Source organism: Struthio camelus, chromosome 4, assembly GCF_040807025.1.
Source record: "Struthio camelus isolate bStrCam1 chromosome 4, bStrCam1.hap1, whole genome shotgun sequence".
NCBI lineage: Eukaryota > Metazoa > Chordata > Aves > Struthioniformes > Struthionidae > Struthio > Struthio camelus.
The window spans coordinates 6,928,189-6,950,976 of record NC_090945.1 but is presented as its reverse complement, the minus strand read 5'-3'; the positions used below and the strand labels follow the sequence as shown (position 1 = coordinate 6,950,976).

The 22,788-nt window shown below is 42.4% G+C and overlaps 1 protein-coding gene across 3 annotated transcripts in view; it reads right to left on the bottom strand.

Annotated features, from left to right (window-relative positions):
* The window catches only part of SLC4A4 (solute carrier family 4 member 4), a 251,304-nt gene extending 232,300 nt beyond the window's left edge, over nt 1–19,004 (bottom strand). The window contains exons 1-4 of one of the 3 annotated variants that reach the window (XM_009687277.2): nt 18,881–19,004; nt 8,598–8,725; nt 6,255–6,352; nt 5,612–5,765 (exon numbers count right to left, since the gene is read on the bottom strand). Coding sequence is in view for 1 of the 3 variants with exons in the window: in XM_009687274.2 (XP_009685569.1) it covers nt 8,598–8,608 (11 nt within the window). In the remaining 2 variants the exon portion in view is untranslated. The remainder of the gene's footprint in view (nt 1–5,611; nt 5,766–6,254; nt 6,353–8,597; nt 8,726–18,880) is intronic. The other 2 variants (XM_009687276.2, XM_009687274.2) reach the window with 2 other exon arrangements.
* Between the last annotated feature and the right edge of the window lie 3,784 nt (nt 19,005–22,788).

Genomic DNA, 22,788 nt, shown 5'->3' with positions numbered 1-22,788 from the left:
TGTGTTAGAATATTCAGATTTTCTGCTGTTACTTCACTGGTTCGACTAGCTCACTGAAGTCTAAACACACCGTCTATATTTCAAGTGAAAATGTATTCAGTGTTTTCAATTAATTTCCAAATTAGCTGCAAATACTTTAAAAGAGAACAACCACAATTAACACAATAACCACAGATATATGCTCATCCATTTAATTTTTTTTAATTGCACTCTTTTTGCTGTGTAAGGCTATTGATGAGATACTGCATTTCTTATTTATTTCAGTGTGCATTAGTACGCAAAGCATAAAGTTCCTACTTCCAACCATTTACAAATAATGTCCAAAATTTCTGTCTAGTGCATCATCATATTTTCAGTATGCAATACCCTCCCAAAGCAATATTTAAACCCACCAATATTTAGAATTTAATTCCTTATAAGGCATCAAGCTGTTGTCTGAAGTAGTACATGTCTAAAGATGCACTGGACCTCAGATTTGGTCGCCCACCAAGAACAACCACCCCTCTCAACTACTCTGAGGGCAGGAAGGAAAAGAAACCAGAACTCCAAGGCCCAGTCCAAACTCGCCCAGTCCTCGCTTCCCCCGCACGGCGGCAGAGTGGGGAGGGGGGCAGGAGTGTGCCGCCAGGGTAAGGGTCAGAGTGAAACTGCCCTTTTTGGCAACAGCGTAATCTGAGAACACCCCATTCCCCTCCCATCTTTCCTACTACTATCTCAGGCTATCACACAGAAGGGGAAGGAGAGGCAGTAAGCATTCAGACACGTTAACTCCATTTTATGGGAGGAGTCACTGAGTCTCAGATCATGTAAATAAATACCTGACATTTATAGAACAGTAGGGACCAAAACCAGGTTCTCTGACACATTCTAAAAATAAACGCTGCGGTTCCATCTCTGTTATCAGGCATACCTGATCCGAGTCTCAGCAGGGTCCTCTTCTCTAAGTAAGCAACATCACACCTCAGGACAATGGAACTCTCATGACCTTTATTGTTATTTTTAATCAAGAACATCCAAAAATGTTATTTCTTGGAAGCTCAGTCTCTGGCTTAGCTCTTCTCACTGAATGAGGATTCAGTTTTTCCTTTTAACTGTTCATTGTTTCAGGGATCAGCCTTTGCCAGGTGTTTTACGCTATGACTTCTTACACAAAAATAGAGGCTGACTCAATGAAAGATGACAAAAGGAAGAACCTGAAAGCGCTGCAGTTAGTAGTACTAGCTAATCCTGCACAGGAGTTCCCCTGCAAGTCTCTTGGTCACTTTCACAGTCCACAGATGCAGAACCCTAAGCCCTGGAAATACTTGCTTTGAGTGTGTTAATAACCCCTCACTTCCTACATGACTGAAACAGTCATCCTGAACCGATTCAATCCTTTAAACCAACAAATACACACTGAAACAAGATGAGTTTTCTTCTCCATTGCACACAGGCAAAAACTAGCACAGAAATCCAATTCCAGTGCCAAAGATATGCTGGCTGCACTGGCCATCTTAGCAAAAGACTTGACCCTAAAGTCCAAAAGTGACTAGAAGAGACACATTTTCAAGTGAGCAATTGCACATCTGTGCAAAGGGCCTTTTAGACACCTGTTCTTCTATGCTGTAAGAGTAAATAGCAACTATGTTCAAAACCTTCAGCAGGCTTAAAATGAAGCCCAACACGGACGCATCACTTTTTGATAAACTATGCTCCATCTGAAAGCTCTGGATAAGCATCCACCATCTGCTTGGCAAAGATGCTGCAGGCAGAAGGGAAGGGTATTCCCAACATAGCTCTAGGATTGAAAACCCATCACCAGAGAGAGAGCTATGCCCCAAACACTCATCACCACGTAGCCTATCCTGGCACAGCTATTCCCAGTGGGAGACGGCAGTCCAAGCCAGCTGTTCCTGCGAAGGCTTAGAGCTGCCCCCGTCCCCGCCTCTCCCCTTCAGCACCACGGCCAGCATCCCGGCCGCCGGGCACATCACAAGGCTCTGCTGGACCGCGGCCCGCGGAGTGGGCAGAGTTAAGGCTGTTTTGGTGTCAGGCTCCTGTAAGCGCTCCTGTGTGAAGTGTCTGTTTGTAAACTGACGTTACAAGCATTGTAACTTGTAAACATTGCTGTAAACATTGATGTTAACATCAGGATGGTTTGCGTCATCTTAGAATCCTAAGTTATGGAGTTTCCTAGATTTGTTTGAAGTTTAGTTTAACAGTACTAAAGGTTATGTTAAAAGTTGAATTGGATTTAATAGGCCTACAATATTTACAGGCCTTTGAATAAATTTGTGTTTATTACAGGTCCTAGGCCTTTCATATGTATGTGCCAACAGCTCCATTTAATGACAAACATTATCAACATTTAAATGGGAAGAGTTATGACTATTAAAGTTAATGAATCCAAATTATCACATTAAGTTTTAGTCTTCTTTCCGTTGTAATGAGATTTTAGATTATTGTGCATGCTGCAAAGTTCGGGAGTTTACTTACTTGAACCACAAAAGAAGAAATTAGAGTCACTAAACATAACTTTAGAAAGAGGGGTTTCTTAAATGCAATTGGCCATAAATTAACCATCACAATTGCCGGGAAATTCTCACAGTGCTACAGGTTGGGTGACATGAGGCTTAAAGAGAGTTAATCCTTACTTATATACAAGTCTAATCTTATTCTCAACAATAGAGCAGTTATCCTGTCTTCATCACGTACATAAATCCAAAGCTAACTCCGGACTGAATTAAAAACAGAAAGCAAAACTAGCCATTAGCATTGAAAGTCACTTTGGCAATTGCATTTTTATATTCTGCCTCTGTATTTTGTGTTGCACGTCCATGTGAGAAGACACGGATTTCTGAAAAGCAACCTCCCCCATGGTGCTTTGTCCTTCCTAGCCCATCCTACTGCCAATTCCTTGGTGAGCTTTCCAACTCTTTCCCTGAAACATTAGCTAATTCTGCAGTTAAGCTCGGCAAGCAAGCAAACTTTGGACAGAAGTATTTTCCTGTATGCAGCTTAAGGTGCAGAAACTCCTGCGTTAACCTCCCTGACTACATTCATATGTGCCCAGGCTTAGCAGAACTAGACTCCTAGCTGTGCCATTTCTGTTGACATTTTGCCCAGGTGTTTACTAACTTGGGAGAGCAAGTTCAGCACTTGCAAAAGTAGGAGAGCCTCTTCTACATTGGCACCAGATCCAGAGACCCCCTGCCTGACAACTATCCCTATCCTGCACGGTTGGCATTACGTCCCCTTGCCCTACGCAGGATAACTGTCATTTGCCTGCGCATCAGCTCTTCCCAACCCAGTGCCTCAACGAGAGCTGTCAGTGGCTCTTCCCACCTACGAGGCAGATCGCTGCACTCATGATACGACTGTCTAATGATAGGCACTCACATTTGGCAAGCTGTTGGAATCCCACAGCAGAACTAAAATAAGCACAGGGCATGACTAAACCTGAAGTGCCATCTACTTTGTCAGTGGCACTGCTCCATAACCTATATACATTCAAGAACCACCCCCCCAAAAAAAAAAAAAAAAAAGCGTGACCCACATCCTCTTTCAATTCCTTATGTCTCCACCAGCAGCACATCTTCACCCACACAGCTCTGTCTAGTCAGCAATCCAACTGGCTTTGGGAAGCTTTCTTGCGCAGCATTGAAGCCCCCCCTGCCGGGGCAGAGAGATATAATACACAGCCCCGTCACCAGTGAATCTTGATGCACACTGGCTGAAAAGGGAACGGAGTGGGAAGAGGAAAGCAGGTTTACTTTCCCAGTGCCATCTTTCATGCACTCAGTTCGAACTTAGCTAAACATGAGAGGACTTGACATTCTGTCACTAGAAGCTACAGTGAGGTCATTGCCAATAGCTGACCCTGCCCTAATGTGAATTCAGCATTTCTGCTTGGCTGAGCAGAATCTTTCTCATCCCATTGCCACTCTGAACACATCATATTTAAATCCTGCTCCCGCATCCACTTTAAAGTATTCTCTCTTGTAGCTTGACATGCTGACTTCACCTGAAAGGTCACAGAGGCACAGTGATAGGAACACAGGTAGCCAAGATTTCTCATCTGAGAGGGGAACACCCCAAACCCATCCATAAAGAACACAACAATACTGCTCATATCAATACATATTCCCTTTCTTGAGTAGAATAAGCCGTATTTGCTCCCAAGCAACACCCAGCAGACCAAGTAGCTGGCAGCACACTCTAAAAAGCAGAGAAAGTGACACCTTTCACCATCTAATCATTTAGTTTCAGGTATATTACCAGCCCTCTGGCTATCGCTAGCTAATAGCTTTCCTAAACCTTTGCATAGACATGAATGAGGAAAGCTTCAAGTAATCAGAGTCAGGAATTTTTAAGCGGGAATGCCAGAACTGTGAGCTGAAAAGGCAGAGATAGCTCTTCCCTAAACGCCAAGGGGAAAAATAACAACAAAGGACATCCTCGACAGCTTTCCCAGAGAAAACAAAGTAGTGGAAGCATGACTGCACCTGATATACTCTATCTCAAGCAATGAGCTCGTCCTCAATTCATGCAGCAAACACTTAACCCTCAGTACTCTCAAGTTTCACAAACACTATTTGGATTCAAGTCATTTGCAGATAGTGAGTCTAAACTGGTGGAGGAAAAGCATTAAGCTGGGCAAGTCAGTTCTTAAACTGATTCATTCTACACCTTGATTTCACAACCCAGAGGTCTTCGTGCTCTGTATCCCAAGTTTTCACCAAAAGTGGTGCTGAAACATGCACATGCAGGTACGTGTGCATATACACACAGATTCATGCTCTTTTATATGAGAACAGTAACAAAACACAGGAAGAAACTGTTCCTTTGTGAAGTTACATGTAGTTTATTAAAACTGGACTTGAAAGCAGCTCAGTTCTAATCTCCTGCTCTGATAGAACTCCACGCCTCAAACTTATATATTATGTCATAAACATGATTTAACGTTTCCTTTTAACCTCCTAAGCCAGCAGACAGCTAGTAACGGCCCTATTTGAACAGATGGAAAAAGGCAGATACACTGAAGTAATGTAACATGTCCAAGCTCAACAAAGCCCAAAAGGTAAAGTCAAGTCACACGCTCACTTTACTACTTTTTTTTTTTTTTTTTAAAAAACATCAATAGGCTTTGAAGACAGCACATCATCTTCATTTCTAGGAAGAAGGAAGTCAGACCCTTTAAAACACCTCGGACTGTGTGCCTGAAAGCACACAAAAAAAGTCTTGATCATATTTTTGTCATGGTGCTGGAGCAAACTAAACTTCGAAAACCTTCCGAACCTTCCGCTCAGAAGCGCTTTCCTCCAGGACAAAGACTTCAAATCGTCACCTAGATGCAAATATTATCACACGATCTTCTCACTTTGAATCTTGACTCCTTGCGATCCCTTTTCCTAACAGTGTTTACCTCAGCACATCTGAGGCTCAAACTCTGCAATTCTGCTCCTCCAGGGCAACAACACGAATTAAGTCTGACCATACAAGTTTTTACAAAGCACAGTACCGCATTTCTCCGAAATGCTTCTGCTTTTACCGTAGTAGAACCTTAGTTTACCTTAGTCTGCACAGACCATACACGTAACGTAGCTTTTCTTTCAGACTTACTACTCCTTACCTCTGGAAAAGTCTGTCTGTAGACTCCCTCCCACAGTGAAAGCATACACATGCTCACTCCGTGTTCTCTGTGACAAACTGTCTTCTTTAAACAACTTCGGACTTCTTCCTTTTTAACTCTTCATTGTTCTTCTGGTCTTCAGGTGCGCACCTTTCTCCAAATAAAATGTACAACTTTGTCAAAGACAGCTGTTTAGAACAATTCCTTATCTACTGCCTTTCTATCTCGGGCTGGTCATCCAGATTGCTAGTGTTGCTTTCTTGTTTGCCCACCCTTCCATAGCCTTTATTAATATGGCTGACAACAGGAAATGTGACTATTCCAGGCTACTTCAACTTTCCCTTCTTGTCCCAGTGACATAAATCTTCTATGAAATCTTATTTTGTTATTACATATCACTACTATGCCTGTCAGTCTTGGATCCCAGATTTATTACCTTATAAAAACAGTAGTTTTCTATTGGAATTCCTTAATGTTTTAGGCCATTTCTCTAAATTTAAAAGTCTCTGAATACCAAACCTCTCTCTAATACCTCTCTCTATAATATCAGTGTTTTTATTAAGGCCAACCACACGCCAACAGCTCCACCCAGTGGCCCCTTCTTCAGCCAATGTTTTGAAGAACAGCTATGAATCCTGAGTACCTCAGTAATGGGTATGCACCTCGTGAGGCTCGGAGAGATTTTCTCAGAAGTAATGGGATACTTGAACTCCCGCTGTTTCAGTGATGCAGGTTCATTCCCTGGAAAAAGTAAGACTTGATTGCCAAAAGGGATAACCCCAGACACCACAGAAAACCACAAATGCTGGCCACATCTGAAATTTGAGGACTCTTGTTTTCAGACAGCCGCAAGATTGCTTGCCATAGATAGCCCTCGTATTTTCTCTTGTGGCATAGACCATCAAATCGTTACTAATGTAGGTCTTTAACAAAAACCTCCCGTGACCAAGAGCAGGCATGCTTCCCCAGCAGTCTCCATGCTCTGCTTTGAAGGCAGAGAAGTGCATACAAGCCAGTGACAGTGGTGTCTAATGCTCATTGTGAAAAATACCTGGAGTAACCAGGCAACACAGTCAAATGCTTATAAGCTACCTGCAACCAGTGGTGGGGCTGCACACCGGTATGAGGGGCTATTAAATAATGCTGAGACAAAAAAGTTTTGGGAAGGAGAACTAGCATGTAAGCGATACTCTAAGCTTTTTACATCAAAAAGTCACGTGATATCAGGCCTTTCTATATCTTCTCATGTTGCATGATTCCATAGCTGCAAGATTTTCTATAGCATCCAGCATTGATCATCAAATAACCTAAGTCCACATTAAAAACTATATTCCTAAGGACTTTATGATCTGCAGCGCCAAACGGGTTGGTTTCCCCCCCCCCCCCCCCCAGTGGTCTATGCTCTTGATTGAAGGTTCTATAGAAAACTGATAACAGCAAGAAACAAGCGATATTTAACCTAAAAATAACTCAGTGGATTGTACAATGGATGAACTTATCCATTTCAACCTAAGGTTTAAGAGGACTCAAAATTGGGAATTTCCAGTCTGCTGGTTCCAGAGCACTTCTGCACACAGGTGACCTTAACCACTTTCACCCAGAGACAGTCAGAGGAATGCACTCATTTCCAGATGGCAATGGTTATGTTTGTGGTGTAAACTGTTCCTTTTTAAACATTGGATAGTACTATCCTTTGAGACCAGTCTTGTTCGGGCATGGATTCAATTCCTTGACAACTGGGATCAAAATCAGAGAAGTCTGTATCAAAGCTCCGGTCATTAATCAGATGGTTAGATCACACCTAGCGTTACAGCAAGTCTTGGCTGTTACTTGAAACCATAGTTGCAAGGGACAGAAACAGCAGAATGACTCTTGGCACCATCACTGTTTCTGCCTCACCCTGTGGTCTCAGGAAGCCACCTACGCATAAGTGGAACCAGCCTGAGTTTCGGGGACGTTTCTGTTTCAAGGCCTGGAGTTGATCAGCAGGACATCTTCCTTCTCAGAGAGTTACATTTCCTTTGAGGTCATCCAGTCCTTTCACCAGTGAACCCGCACATTGTTTTTGCGGGATAGTAATCCAAGCTTGCTTCTGCTGCTCTACTTTCTATAATTTACCTAGGGCAAAGGGTTATCTCTCTGATCTTTTTATGGGTGATGTAACAACACGTCAAAGGAGGATCACTGTTAGACTAAAATCCTCCCAGGTGCCTTATAATTATAAGGCAACACTCACAGTGCGTAGCAATAAAACAAGAAAGGTTTATTATTAACTTTAGCTATTTGAGCCAGATGATTTGAAAAAATAAAATAAAATATATGGCAGCTGTATGAAAAGCAAAGCAGAAATAAACACTGTACACCCTTGTTACAGAAAGAACTGGCACGACCTCATCTCAAAAAGGATTTAGGTGCTTAGTTGCCTCTGCAACCAGTTGAAACACTCAAAATTCCTGGGTTTGTGAAGGTAAGTGCGGGTTTAATAATAAAATATTCTCTTACCTACAGAAAAAATATTTTAAAAGTCAACTGTAATTAAATGCTGACAGGTCTCTGAGCTAAAATGTTCTGTAACAGTAGCATGAACACTGCGTCCCACTGTTAACGCTACATTTTACACTCTGCAGGGACCAGTTTTCCTTTTCTTCTGCAGTAGTACTCAGGCATGGCACAACCTGGGAGTCTAATCTTACTTTTCTTTAGGCTCGGTGGGCTACGCAGGTTCTTCCCGCAACACGTTCTCCCATCAGTCTACAACCTAGAGCACACTTGCTCAGCTCATAGCCAAATCTCCAGACACACTGGAAAACATCTGTTTACCTTGACACTAGAGAATCAGTTTGTATTTCTGCTCTCTTCTCATCCTATAAGTACAAGCCAAAAGCGCCCAACCCAAGAACTAAGTCATGCGTACAGCTGAAGTGTACGCTGGGTATAGATGAGACAAAAAGAAATGACCATGGCTGGCATGGACTGTATCCTTTACCTTTGATGCATTTCTGCTCTTTCTTTGCACAACTGCAATAAAGTCACCTTTCAGCTTTACAGCGGCATGCGTTGGAAGGTTGCAAGAGGCTCAGATACCGCCAGCCATACCAGAAGCTGTACAAGTGCCTAGGACAAATAAAAGAGATTATTTACCTTGTGCCCAGAGGCCTCTGAAAGGGTCTAGCGCCAAACTGCGGGGGAAGGTGGGGGGGGGGGGGGAAGACTGTCAGTTGCCAGGTGAAGCAGTCAGCAGCCTGTCTGAGCCAAGCTTCAGCTCAACACTGTTCTCATTTAGCTGCGCAGGCCCTCAGGCTCTGCTGGAGGCAGTTTCCTGTCAGCGCACTAGATCATCTTATCATGGAGCAATAGGAAGCTTTTTTCTCTGTGGCCAAGATGAGCAGCTGTGAGACTTAACGAAGGCAGTTAGATCACTGCTGTATCACAAGCATTGGGTGTCTCCTCCTGCCTATCCTTGCCTAGGCAGCAAATACCCTCCTCCTCCAAAGGCCGGGAAGGGGCAATGGACTCTCAAAGGCATGAATGAAATCAAGTGGCCTGTGCTTCAGCACTGACCAGACAGACCAAGGTTATTTTGGCAGTCATTAAAGTAGCAGATTAGCCAGTCCGTTCCTCAGTCACAGTCACTGGAGAAAGGGGGGAATGAGAAATTAGCAGACAAGCTCTAATGCTGCAGTAGCCAACTATTACAAAAGAAACAAACACAACCAACTCCCACCCCCCAAAAAACTACCATCCTACAAAACTCTTCAGCCAAGTCTGGGAAATCCAGGAGCTGAGCACCAAGGAGAGCCTTCAGAAAGATCAGCAGATGAATGATTTTCAGTAGTTACAGTCTCCCTCTACCCTGAAGAGGCTGTGACATCCTTTCCCCACGTAGTTCAACTTTCTAAGGCTACAGAGGGCAAGAGTACCCTGTCATCTACCTCTCGCATCCTCAGCGGACACACAGAATTTGGCTGTAGGGCTCATTTTGCTGGAGCAGACACCAACCAAAACAAGCAATCTTCTGGCTTGGAGTTACTGCCCAACTGCCCCATCTCACTGCCTGCAGTCAAGCTGCCAGTGTCTCTACTCCTGCTTGCTATGCACAACACCTGTGGCAGGCCACCTGGTAAGCCCCGGGTACCTTGCATTCTTTCTTACTTCCTGTCCTGTGCCTGAAGCCCTACAGCGCACACGCACACGGGAAAACAGGGAACGTGAGCATTTAACCATTTCCGTACAGTGTCCTCTGAACCAAAGAGGCAGCACACGCCATTGTAAGTCACCAGAGACTAGGAAAGGAAGCATATGGTAGTGCTATCATAGAAACTAGCAGTAAACAGTCTGGCACTCAAAAAACTAGAATATTTATGTCTTCAGTTAAGAGCGACTGAACGGGAACATGCAAATCCACTCTCTTCCTTAGCTCAGAGCAGCTCAGCTCCAGAGCTTGAGAATCTACTCACTTTACAAGTGAATGGAGAAATTCGTAGCCCAAGCAGGAGAGCAGAGCAGTTGCAAAGGGCCCAGGGCACAACTGTCAGCCTCTACGGTTGGTGCAATGAACAATAAGGTAAAACGCTGAGCACTTTTGAGGCTTTCAACTCAGAGGGCCTAAGGCAAACAGCTTTGCTTCTCATTTCTCCTTTCCACCTAGGATTACCCCAAACGCAGCTGGGCAAACCCCAAACCTCTGAACTACCTTGCAACGACTCTTTAGCCATCTCCTGTTCAGAGGACTTGTAGCCCTGGGTATATAGCTATGTTTTTGCTACCATACTGAGGTACCCTAATTCAACTCAGCTGCAGCTCTTGAGGGGGAACTGTCTCCACAGAGCAGCCTTTTTCCTCACCAGCATGTCAACAGAGCCAAGGCATCCCTGACTATCAGGCTAAGTGCGCACACGGCGGTGGCATTCTGGGAAAGGCAGGGCAGCTTGCTACCTCACCAGGAGAGAGGCTACATGGGGTGCAGGCATGCAAGGCCATGTACAATGACATGCGCTACTTCTCAGGGATCTGGGACGTAGGCATATTGGCCAGACCACTATAAAGGAAACGCTCAGAGATTCTTTCTGCAGAAGAAAACCAAAAACCGAATCCCATGTACTAAGAGATTACAGGAAAGGCAACCATGAGACAGCATAAACTGAAACCATAATTAGCTGCTATGATTACTGAAGAGTAACACTGTTGTGTGTGGCTACAGAGCAGAAATTCATGTTTAGAATCACTGATCGACTACAAACTCAGGCTAGGGGCTGCAAACACATTTTTTCCAAAAAAAAAAAAAAAACACATTCCAGTACCTAGCAGCTCCCTTAAAAAGCCCCTGCATAATGTGGCAAAATCTTCAGGTGACTAAATGGGCACTGCTGAACAAGGAGCATTTTTGAAAGTCCAGGCAGCTTCACCTGATGTGCTCACACAGAAGCTATGCTCATTTGGAAATCTAAGCATCACCTCGAAAACTGACCCAGCGTTTGAGTAGAGAGGTGTCAAGTGAATCAGGTGACATCCCCTGACGATGAAGTGACATGGGGTTAAACCAAATTACATGCTGTGCTCGAGAAGGAGTGAAAGAATGATCCTGGTCTGTGCTAGATTAGGTAGAGTCAGAAACAAAAACAAAATGAAACAACATGTTAACACGTGCTGCATTTTTCTTCTAAGACAGGTAAGAGTGCTAGAGGGCTCTCAGCAGGGAAAGAATACAGTTGGCTTCTGAAAGTTGTGAAATCTTCACCTATTTCAAACTAGCTGCTGCAGTGACGGGAAAGAATGAGCCATTGTTCCTGGATTGGGAGGACAAAATCAACTTTCCCCAATCATTGGGGAAAAAATCAACAGCAAGGCATATAAAAACATGAGCTCCCCAACAAACCTCAAACAACAGGGAAAAGTTCACGAGAGCCTAGCGTAAGAAGGAAGCCAGTTTCACTACCCATAGCTGGTACACAAATCACATAGTAGAGTTGATGGGGAGTTACCCAAGTCATAATTCTACCATTTGTTCTGTGGCAAGTAAAAGGACAAAAAGTCTTGTGCGAGAAGGGGCTCAGAAAGTCAACTGGCAGAGTCTCCACTTGAAACCATCAAATATTTAGACACAATCACCTCAATTCCAGAAGGCCAAATTCCAGGAAGACATCAAACAAAGCGAAGCAAAGTCGGGGAAAACAATAAAATGCCGAAGGATTCAGGAGGGGGAAGTTCCTGGAAAAGATTACAAAGACTGCAGGCCGCCTTCACAATGAAAAAGTAAAAAGATGAGGGAAAATTTGAGCTTCTTAACAGATAAAATCCTGTGCAAATAAATTGTGCTACAAGCATAGGAGAAACCAGCTCACTTAAGTCACAGTAGTCTATAATTAAGGCAAAATACTGGATTTCAGAAGGCATCTTACACAGACCAAGCGATGTTTCATAGACCTAGCACAGGTATGCATTTTAAGAACCCGGGCTCTCTGTTATGGAGGAAGAGTCTCCAGAAGGCAATTCAGAATATTTCAGTGCTACATGAGCTGCCCTCTGCAATGCATACCTCCCTATATAGGCAACCCACACCACCCTATATGTAGTATAGGCTCCAAACTCAGATGCTCCCAATCAGGCAACGTGAACCCTCCTTCACCGTTAGTGATTGTTTCAATGGAGCCTGTTCTATGAAAAAAGCACTCCACCTTTTAGCAAAACTACTTCTAAGTTCTTAAACAGGCATTTAATGACTCCTTACTGTCTCTGAACTTATTCTTTCAGCCACTTGAAAGACATTCGTCCAACTCATACAGCACTCGTCTTTAAACAAAGAAATAGACAGACACTGATAAAGAATTTAAGGAGATTATTGCTGCAAAACATTGGAGAGTGGGGTTGTGCAGCATTATGCCGGGGCACCAAGCACACTGGTGCGGTAAGCAATTTGTAACAGTAGTTAGGACAAGAAACAAAATCCGAAAGTGTGTGTTTGGGCAGGGGAGGTAAGATTTTCACTAGCCTCTAGAAAGAGCTTCCTTCTATGTGAATTAAACAAACCCATTAATGATAGAGAAGTCATAATGCCCTTTTCCCTTCCTAGTAACAAAAAGCTAAATTCAGTTCTAGCATGAGATGGATCTCTAAAAACAATATAACAATGCATGTTTCGGAAGCAAAGGCAATTTCTCTCCATACTATTTATATTCGCAGTATATTTTTCATCTTAATATCTCAAAACACTGTTTTTACACTCCTAAAGTAAGATTTTCAAAAGCAGTAAGTCTGCCCAACTCTGCTCCTAGCGATGTCACTTCTGCTGGAGCAAAGTCAGATTAATCCCGTTTTGGAAAAATCAACTTTCTAATGAAACAGTTCAAAACACTGTGTGAAGCATTTCATTTCTCCATCTCCAATCAGTGACTTATATAAACTGAAAATGCTTATTCTCAAACACAACAGAATTGAAATACTGGGGGGGGGGGGGGGGGAGAAAACTAATAGCCAACACACAATACAAGTACTTTAAATTTGATGAGGGTCAGAAGAAAACACCACTGTAACTGCTTTCATTAAACATTTACAGAGAGTTTGTCTGCATATCTGAGTATCAAGCAAACAAACCCAAGTTTGGAGTCCAACCTGCTTAGTTAGATCGGAGATCCCTTTCCCCTCACACACCAGAAAAAAAAAAAAAAAAAAAAAAAAAAAAAGGAAATGAAGGAGATGTGAGACAGAGGCTCCAAACCACTGTCAAGTTTGGGACTGAAAATTATTGTTCTCCGAGTTCTTTCTGAGCATGTTCTCCTAAACTGGGAGATGCTATTAAAATTTGATGGGTTCATCTTTGGCAATAGGCCATGTGCAAAAAAATAAATAAATAAAGAGAGAGGGAGCGAGAGAAAACCATCCTCATTGTCTTACAAGATGTGCTTTAACTAAGACCCAGTTCAAATAAATAGCTTTTTTGCCCAGACCTTTACACTGAGGCTAAGTCTCTGCTATGAGCTACTCGTCAATACAACTATACCTTGCTTTATGCCACCAAAAGCTTCTAGGGCAAGCATAGCCTTCCTGGCTAAACCATGATTTTGCTAGTAGAACTTGCTCCAGTCTCTAGAGGGAAAACGACCTGCACTGATAGAAGCATCTTTTTATTCAAAGCACCTGCCCATACCAAAGCTGTAGCTGCCACACCTTTGCCAGCAGAAGACACAATGCAAGATGGCATGCCAGCCTGTATTCACCTTCCTGATTCTTTGACCTGCATTTATCTGGCAAAGGAAAGAGAGCAACGGACCTTCTCCAAAGCGGCTCTTATCCACTACCCTTATCGGCCCTCCTCCCAGCACTGGAGCAGCCAAACTCTTTAAAACTTATTCCTAATCACATCATCCTTCTGTGGCAGTGCTGTGCTATCATCTCTGCTGTCTCAATATGGAACTGAAGTGTCAGAAAGTGACTGACATCCTGGTCACAGTAGGCCTATAACAAGCCTCCTGAGCCCCATCTAGCACCTTACTTACCAAGTTAACCCTCTTCTATGCGTAGCAGAATACAACACACTCGCAAAGGCTAAGCAAAAGAGAGCATAAGGATGTTGAAATTCCTCTGGAACTTAAGCTCCCTTTGAATAATCTTTCTCTCACCGTCGCTCCCTCAATTGTCTGTAGCACACAGGAGCCAAGAGAGATCTTGCTGTGTCGTTGGCAAGGCTGGGACTCAGCACCACCTGCTCCCTGAGCACTGACACTTTGGCAACTGCTCAAGGCGGCACAAGTCAGCAACACAGATCACTCGAGCTCTCACAGTGCTGCGATTACCTTGAACTGCAATCTGTCCCTGTTTCCTTCTAAGACGCATGGAACGTAAAGCTGATAAAGACATGCTTGAAGAGCTATTGCAATCTAAGTGGCACTTCCAACTTATTTGTGCGATTGCCTTCCACAGAAGAGAAGGTCGATTTTTATCCTTCTCTTCAGCAACAACGAAAAAAAACTCACTGTTGAACAGCCTTGTCAGCACTGTATTTCCAAACCTTGTCAACAATTCCATGAACCAATTCCCTTCTAACATCTATAAATGTACTCAGTCAAGTCTCTGCTGGACTCATTCACTCAGCACATTGCATTACCTTTTCTGCTTTGCTTTATTCAAGTCATTTCCCATTCTCATCCCTTGCTAAGTCCCTTCACTAAGGAACAGAGTATACTCCAGTGTAATAGTCAAAGGCGGACTTTTATTTGTCATGTACTTTCACGTTAGCAGATGGCAGTCTTACTCAATAGCTCTTTGATGTAGGTTTCAAACAAAAAAAAAAAAAAAAAGCCTTGACGTCAGTGTCAAACCCTTTCTCAAGTTCAGCTTTGTTGTGGCAATAAAATATCATATTCCCCTTACGAACACACAAAATACTTCCAAACTAGTATAATGCAAGTTTCACTGCTAATTTATATAGGTAACATGAAGATGCTGCGCGTGACTTGCTTAGAGGGTACCTTCTCAGTGCCCCCTAAGAACACTCCATGGGCATTAAAACAGGAAGTTTGTACTTTATTTATTTGCTTTGTTTCTGGTTAAAGGGTCACATAGTTTTCAAAACGCACAGTAAATCTATCAAGTAATGCCACCACTTCCTACAGAGCTTTTCCAAATGAATTAATAAACAACATCTAGCACAGGCATAATTGACAGTAATTCCAACCTGTGGGCTGCAGACCGCTGAGGCCAAAGGACTATTTCTAAAGGATCTGAAAAAGGTAATGGCAAAAGCAAGCCTATTGTTAGGAAGTATACATTCACTCTATCAAAGCATAGGATCACCCCAAAAAAGTTTTAGGTGATACAAACCAGTGAACAGCTAAAAACCGCTGGTCCACAAATCCCAAAGGTGCTAGCCTCTCAAAAGAGCTATGAACCTTCATTTTAGCCACTGAAGGGCAAGAAAACGCATCCCTGTGCACGTGGTTCTCCTCTCTCATCACCCATGCAAAGCAGAAGCAAGTTGAGAAAATCGTGCTGGCTTGAGCAAAAGCGCCTCCACATCGTACAGACTGTTGCCCAAACAGAAACACAGCGTTTGTTTTCCTGCTGACAGCGTAGCCCTACTAGCCCCAAGTCCTGCGTACAAGTCATATGAGTATCGTTTTCTAAGACTCTAGACAGATTTTGCAGCCTACAGTGAGCTTAATGGCTTGCCTATACCCTACTTTAAAGTAGTACTTTAAATGGATACCCTACTTTAAAGCTAGTCCGAATAAGTCAACACCACAATCTCACCATGGATTACAGCACAATAATTTCACAGAATCACAGAATGGTTTAGGTTGGAAGGGACCTCTGGAGATCATCTAGTCCAACCTCCCTGCTCAAGCAGGGTTACCTAGAGCATATTGCCCAGGGTGGCATCCAGACGGGTTTTGAATATCTCCAGGGAAGGAGACTCCACTACCTCTCCGGGCAACCTCTTCCAGTGCTCTGTCACCCTCCCAGGAAAGAAGTTTTTTCTCAGGTTCAGATGGAACTTCCTGTGGTTCAGTTTGTGCCCGTTGCCGCTTGTCCTGTCGCTGGGCACCACGGAGAAGAGACTGGCCTCTGTCATGACATTTCCTGTCATGACAGGTAGCCTCTCTCTCTGTTTATGGTATCCATTTATTGGTTTGATTTTGTGAAATTATTCTAAGATAAGGCTTCACTAATGAACATCAGCTAATGATTTAGCCCACAGCATCTCATTCTAACTTCTCTCAAATGAGAAAAACCGTAAAAGCCCAGTCAGCAAGAAGAGAATCGGCTCTATCGTATAGACATCTCCCTATCCAACATCCGCCTGCCTCTCTACCCAATGGGATCAAACAAGAGCACCTCTATCAAGACTGTCTCCAATTCTCCAAGATAATTTATTATTTTTGGTGCTATCTGTAAACCACTTGTCTCTCTAGGCCTACAAATTTTTAAATATAAATATATGCACAAAATATCTGGCCTAACCCAATAAGGTTACGTACTTGGGGAGCACGTGGCATTTACTGAATTCTATAGAAGAAGTCTATGTTACAACAATGAGTCAGGACAAAATCAGGTTCATCACAAAATTTTCAAAACCCAGCATGTTTCTCTCATTAGGTTATTTAACTTCAAGTTGAGCTAGGTAGACGGATTTTCTGATTTATCCTCATATTGCAGGAACTATTCCCTATTTTATAGGGAGTCCTTTCATGTTATTCAGTGTATAATCCATGACATACACTGGCAGCTCATCAAGTTAGTGGGATTCACAACAACCAACTCCTAGAAACATATCAAAAAGGCAGGACGTTAGGAAACACACTGCTAGGAACATCGGATATGTAGCAAGAAAGCCTGGAATCTACATATAAAGTTGGCCACAGGGGATCAAATGGAAGAATTAAAGCCTCCTTCCACAAATAAAATGAGAAAATAATTTTAAAAAGCAATACTTTTGTATGGAATAATGCTCGAGATACTCAAATGACTTTATTTTTTTGATTAACACAGTGTTCCTTTAGAAACAAAGACTTTTAGAAAACAAGCAAAATAACCCCAAGACACCCTGAAATTAAGACGGAGAAGCGGAAATCAGTACTTACATTAAGAGACTGAGAATTCTGGTATCTACATGTAATTTCAAGACCTTAAGGATTTCCTAATGCAAGACAAGATCATTCAATGGACATATTATGGCAGCAAGCAAGAAACGTTGTTGGAGCAGATCTAATCCCCTACAGAAGTATCTTCTAAGATCTAAAGCAGCTACAACTATCCAAAAAAAAAGAATCAATGTGGTAATAACATGTAGTTCAGCATAAGTAAATAGGCTCAAACTGCAGGAGCCTAGGAGATAAAATGAGACAGAACAGTACAGGTGTATCCAGTGTATATGCTATAATAAGTAAAGGAAATGCAACGGTGTTCAGTCCATGGGCAGCAGCGTGACTAACGCAGAAAGAGAATGAGGTTATACCCAAAGCTAGAGAGAAAAAGAAATACAAGCAAAAAAGAAAAAGAAAAAATATATAACAACTCAGCAACAAATGCAGAGATGGAGGAAATTCCTGACAAAAAGTGACAAAAAGAAGGATTCCGCAGAGTGACTTCAGCGGATCTAGAGACCTTGAGTCCACGCACCACAGAAGGCGGACAGTCAACTGCTACGTTTTCAGCAATGCTTTCTGACCTACTGCCAATATGATTCCAGTTGAATTGTAAAGGCAATCCCAGAAGCAGTGCTAACAGCAAGATCTAAAGCCAGAAGTGCAACATCATGCTGGACATCTCCTTATCTGAGAGTAACGGGCAAGTACAGACCATCAATAAAACATAAAACTAAGATGCATTATCACTTAGAGTGTATCATGGGTGAACAACCCTGAGAGAAAAGGAGATTTTCCAGACAGAGTTAATGACTCATCTCTGGCATGGACAAATATCAGCAGCCCCATGGAATGCATTCACTAGTTACATGCAACTAAGGATATCACGAGAAGCCATTACTTCAATCATCTAAATAACTACAAATATGATCAAAATTCTGGCTGTATCTCACAAGTGTAGGCTTGTGACCCACAGAAAAGTCACCAATAAGGCTTGGCAGGTACAGTAAGAAATAACTTCTAGAGCATAACATGCATCTTGGCAGCGCCAACAGTAGGTCCTATCCTTACTAAAGTGCTGAACGGGATGGGACGCCACAAGCAGCACAACAATCGTCCTCTAGACCACAAGTGTCATGCTGTCCTCCCTGAGGAAAAGGCAAGCTTTGTGTCAAAGCTGCGATTAGGTTCAAAGAAAACAAGAGTAAATCACAGCAGGCAAGAGCTGAAACTGAAGTGAGTACGTACTTTACACCTGAATGCGTTAAGCATAGCAAGGAATCATCAGCTATGAAAACACGATGCTAAGGATATGCACAACAGCATGAGGCATGTTAAAAACAGAGCCTCACAGAATCTCAGTTAACTCTCCAAGACATAAAATTGCTCACTTCCCTGGAAAGGAACTGTATTTCTTTGTCACAGTAGACAGTAAGTATATCATCCAGAAACCCAAATATCTCAAGCACACTCCAGCAAGAACGGCAGTCAAGGCAGACCATAAAAGTCACGGCATCCTAACGTGCTGTTGCCAGACTGCGGCCACCGTACACTGCAACAGAACCCCCACTTAAGATGAGCTGGAAATCAGCAGACACGATGTCTTCCCCTAGATGACAGTAAGGCAGAGACAGGAAAGAAACTGGCGGGGGGTGGGGAGGAGAGGGGGCGGAAACCACGAAATACCTACCCAACTACGCTGGATCATTGCAATAAATCCTCACGAAACAAGCAGTTGAGCAGATCAGGAATGAATACCTAACCAGTCAGGTCCTGCTTTCTGTGACAGCGAGGCTTCTGAGGTGCAGCACAGATAGGACACAGGCAGCCAGCCCAGCCCCAGCAGCCTGCTGTAACAAAGCAGTCAATGACCTGAGGCCACTGTACACAGTTGAGAAGGTCAGGGTAAAGGCCCTGAGCTAGCCCCACAGAAAGGACAACACTAAAAGCGCAGTGGAAACTTATCAGAGAACAATAGGCTACAGTTTTAAGAGACCAGTGGAGGCAAATCTGAAGATAGTTATGAAATAAGAGCGCACTGTCAGCGCACGTGATAGTGCTGAAGCCAGCAAGCACGGGTAAGAAACCCAGCTACCAGGTGGGCTAACACAGGAGAAAAAGTACACAAGCAAAAGGAAGACCAGCAGAAGGCAGTCAAACAAAGGAAGTAAAAGGGTAGAATGAAGTTCTCTATCAGCAGTGATACTAAGGAAAGGAGACTCGCTCAGAAATAAGGACTAGGAAACCTAAGATAATGAACTGGAACAGCAGCAGATGCCACAGCTACAGGCAGGCTGCATACTAGTACAATTTTGGCTTTTAACAAATCTGTTAAAACTTGTACAAGATAATGGTTTCAATAGTTATTTAAAGACAAGCTGCAACAAATTGGATGGAAATTGGGAGACAGAAGCATAACTTGCAGGAGGGAAAAATCTGGAGAAAACACAGGAAAGTGGTCTGAAGGAACTGCAGGGCAACAGCTCTCAAGAACCAACTGCGTTTTTCCCAAGTCTGCCACTGTTATTAGCCAGCACACATACACGAAACAGTTCAGCAGCGCAAGCTGGATCGACTTGACGTTCTGAAGATACACAGATCGCGTCTAAGAGAAGCGGCTAGCAGAAATCCCAGAAATGGGTGATAACAGACATTTTATTTCAGCATACGCTATGTTATTTATGCTTCTGTCATATTATTTATACCCAGGGATTGAAACCCTGACAAGAAATACCATTAACACACAACAGCCAAGATTTTAGCCTCTGTGCATTGTATCCACTTCACACCCACGCTGAATACCAACCTGAGGTAAAATACATCACTTTACCACATACTCCCAGCGTGTCATCGACACTTTTGCCACTACTGAATTTGAATCAGAATTCCAGAGGAGCCATACCTACTTCAGGCCTGTATTTTGTACATTAAGCACTACACATGGCTTCATTTAGTAGAATTCCCAATTGCTTAATTTTCCCCAGCACGCTGCCAGCATTAGTATTGCTCACTGCCTGCATTTGGGTCTGATGGTTCAGCACTAGAAGATGGTTATCAGTCAGACGCACCAGGATTAGTGTTATCCATGCGATAATATCTACTCAGAACAGAAGCAGCTGGTGGCGGCACAGACCACCTTCTGGTGTCAAAACCCCTCCCATTAGCTCAGCCTTTTGATCGTCTTTTACTTAATCCAACAGGGGATTGCTTTATTCCTCTCCCTCCACAGATCAAAATTTATCTCATTCAGTGGAGTATTTATTAATCAGTTTAATGTTTTTGCTCTGGCAAACCAAGGATGACCTCTTCCCTCTCTACCTTTTCCAAAGCCATTCACTGTTGAAACTCTAACGCTCTGCTTGCAGCCAGCTCAGCAAGTAGGAAGTGAGGATACAATGACCTCATGTGGCAAATGCTGCACATAACTGCACATAGCTTCGATGTCACCTCTGACTACAGGGACTATAGCACAGTTTTTACCATCGACTGTTATTTCACAATTAAATTTGCATCACCAATTTCCTCTCCTCAAAGATTGTGCCCATTTTCAGTGGCACAGTTTTTTAATGAAAACACTTAAGCGGGAACGATGTTTCACTGACTGCTTTTAATCCGATTTCAAACAAATAATCTCTACTGGCCATGAACCTGGGCCCATTGCCTCTTTTGTTGAGGGCATCAAAACACTGCAGCGAAGAATCTAAAAAAAGTGCTTCCTTTATTCGTCGTTATTTAATAGAGCACTTCAGACCTACAAAGCAGCACATAAATATTAACTAACCAATCCTCCAGCCTTCTGGAGAGATAGGGCAATATCACTATTTTAGAGACGAAAAGACTGAGGTAGAGTGATTTACTCAAGGTCATACGATGAGTATAAACAGGAGCTGGAAAAAACAACTCTGGAGTCCACATGCCTAGCTGTGCTGTAACTGCTAGACAATAGCGATTCCACATATTTTCTTTTCCTAAGATATGATTTAAATTTTTACTATGTAAATTTTTCCCAGCCTGTATTTAAGAGTTTATGGCAAACTTCTCCTATGTCACTTTTTTATTTAACAAATAGATTTCTGAAGTCTTTAATTGCTGGAAAGAGAAGAAAATCATCTCAATACTAATCACATTTTATATACAACCCCGTTATTATCAAGTCTGATTAAATAAACAGAAAACAATAGAAAAGAGCTCACTCACAATTATAAATAAATTAATTGCTGTTCTAAGCAGCATTCATATTAAGAGAAGTTAGAATCCACTATACAGAAGAGAAGCAACTATAAGGACTGAAAATAATATGAGACAATACTGTGTCTTTTGCTAACAAATATAACTCCCACTTGCACAGCAATTAAAATACTACCTATCGATATTTGATTCTGTATCTTAACTGGACAAAAAGATAGTAAAACCTGCGTACCAATTTTGTTTCCCCAGTCGTGATGACATTTGATTAAAACAAGCAAGCATTTCTAGCCAGTTCCAGCAAGGTATCTTACCCAAGGGAAGAGAAAAGGATACAGTACTCAAAGACTGAAAAAACATCATCCCCAAACAGTAGATATCAATTCAGAAATCTTTCATGTCTCTAATGCACAAACAAACAACACAACGACCATATTTATGCTAGCCTGGGAATAGGTCTAAGAAAAGCAAAGAATACCGACAAGTTTTAAAATCTGAGGCACCGTGAGAGCTGCGAGGTTCAAGCTGAGGCACAGAAGGAACAGCATAAGATCCTCTCCACTTCCATTTATGCTGCATCTGTCCTACATACAAATAACTGTAGCTGCTTGTACTTCAGTCCAGCTATTATCAAAGCCCTGAAACATTTTATTTTGTGCCCAGCAATTAAAACCATTCTAATAATTGGTTGCGACTTTGCTCCTTTGAATCCAAACTTGGCAGTCAGAGATTTTGTAAAGCGTTCTGGAACGGGATGCAGATAACCTGCCACGAAATTTGTGTGCTCTCTGTGATGAGTTTGAAAAAAAAGGATTCATTAGAACTCGGACCCACTTATTCCTTGAAATGAGCATTGTCATTCCAATTCCTATAATTAAATTCATGATTTTGACATGAATAGGAATAATATAATTACTATTATATAATAACTATAGGAATAATTGCAATTTTAGTCAAAATAAGCTGTTTACCTTTCAGACTGTTGCCAAGAATATTTTAAAAGTTTCTGACATCTGTTTTAATTAAATCTGAACTGAATCTTCATCCAACTCACTTCATGTCTAGAGCAAAGATCTCAAAATCTCTCCTTTTATCAGACCATCTGGAAGTCCGAAACAAATATTTTTACAATAATATCAATACTACTCATTTCTACTGTAACATAATTACTACACAAAGCAGTTCTAGTGATCAGTAAATTATACATACATATTTTATACAATCCTATGCCTCTGTCCAGGTAAGCATATTTTCCACACGTGGAAAAATCTGAGACTAGTTATACTGCTTCAGAAATATCAGTCAGCTTGTACATCAAAGACACTGAGCATACATCATCTTGAATTCACCCATTGTACTAATATTACGTTCTGGCAGTCTACACATTATTTGTCACAAGACATGAAGGCACTA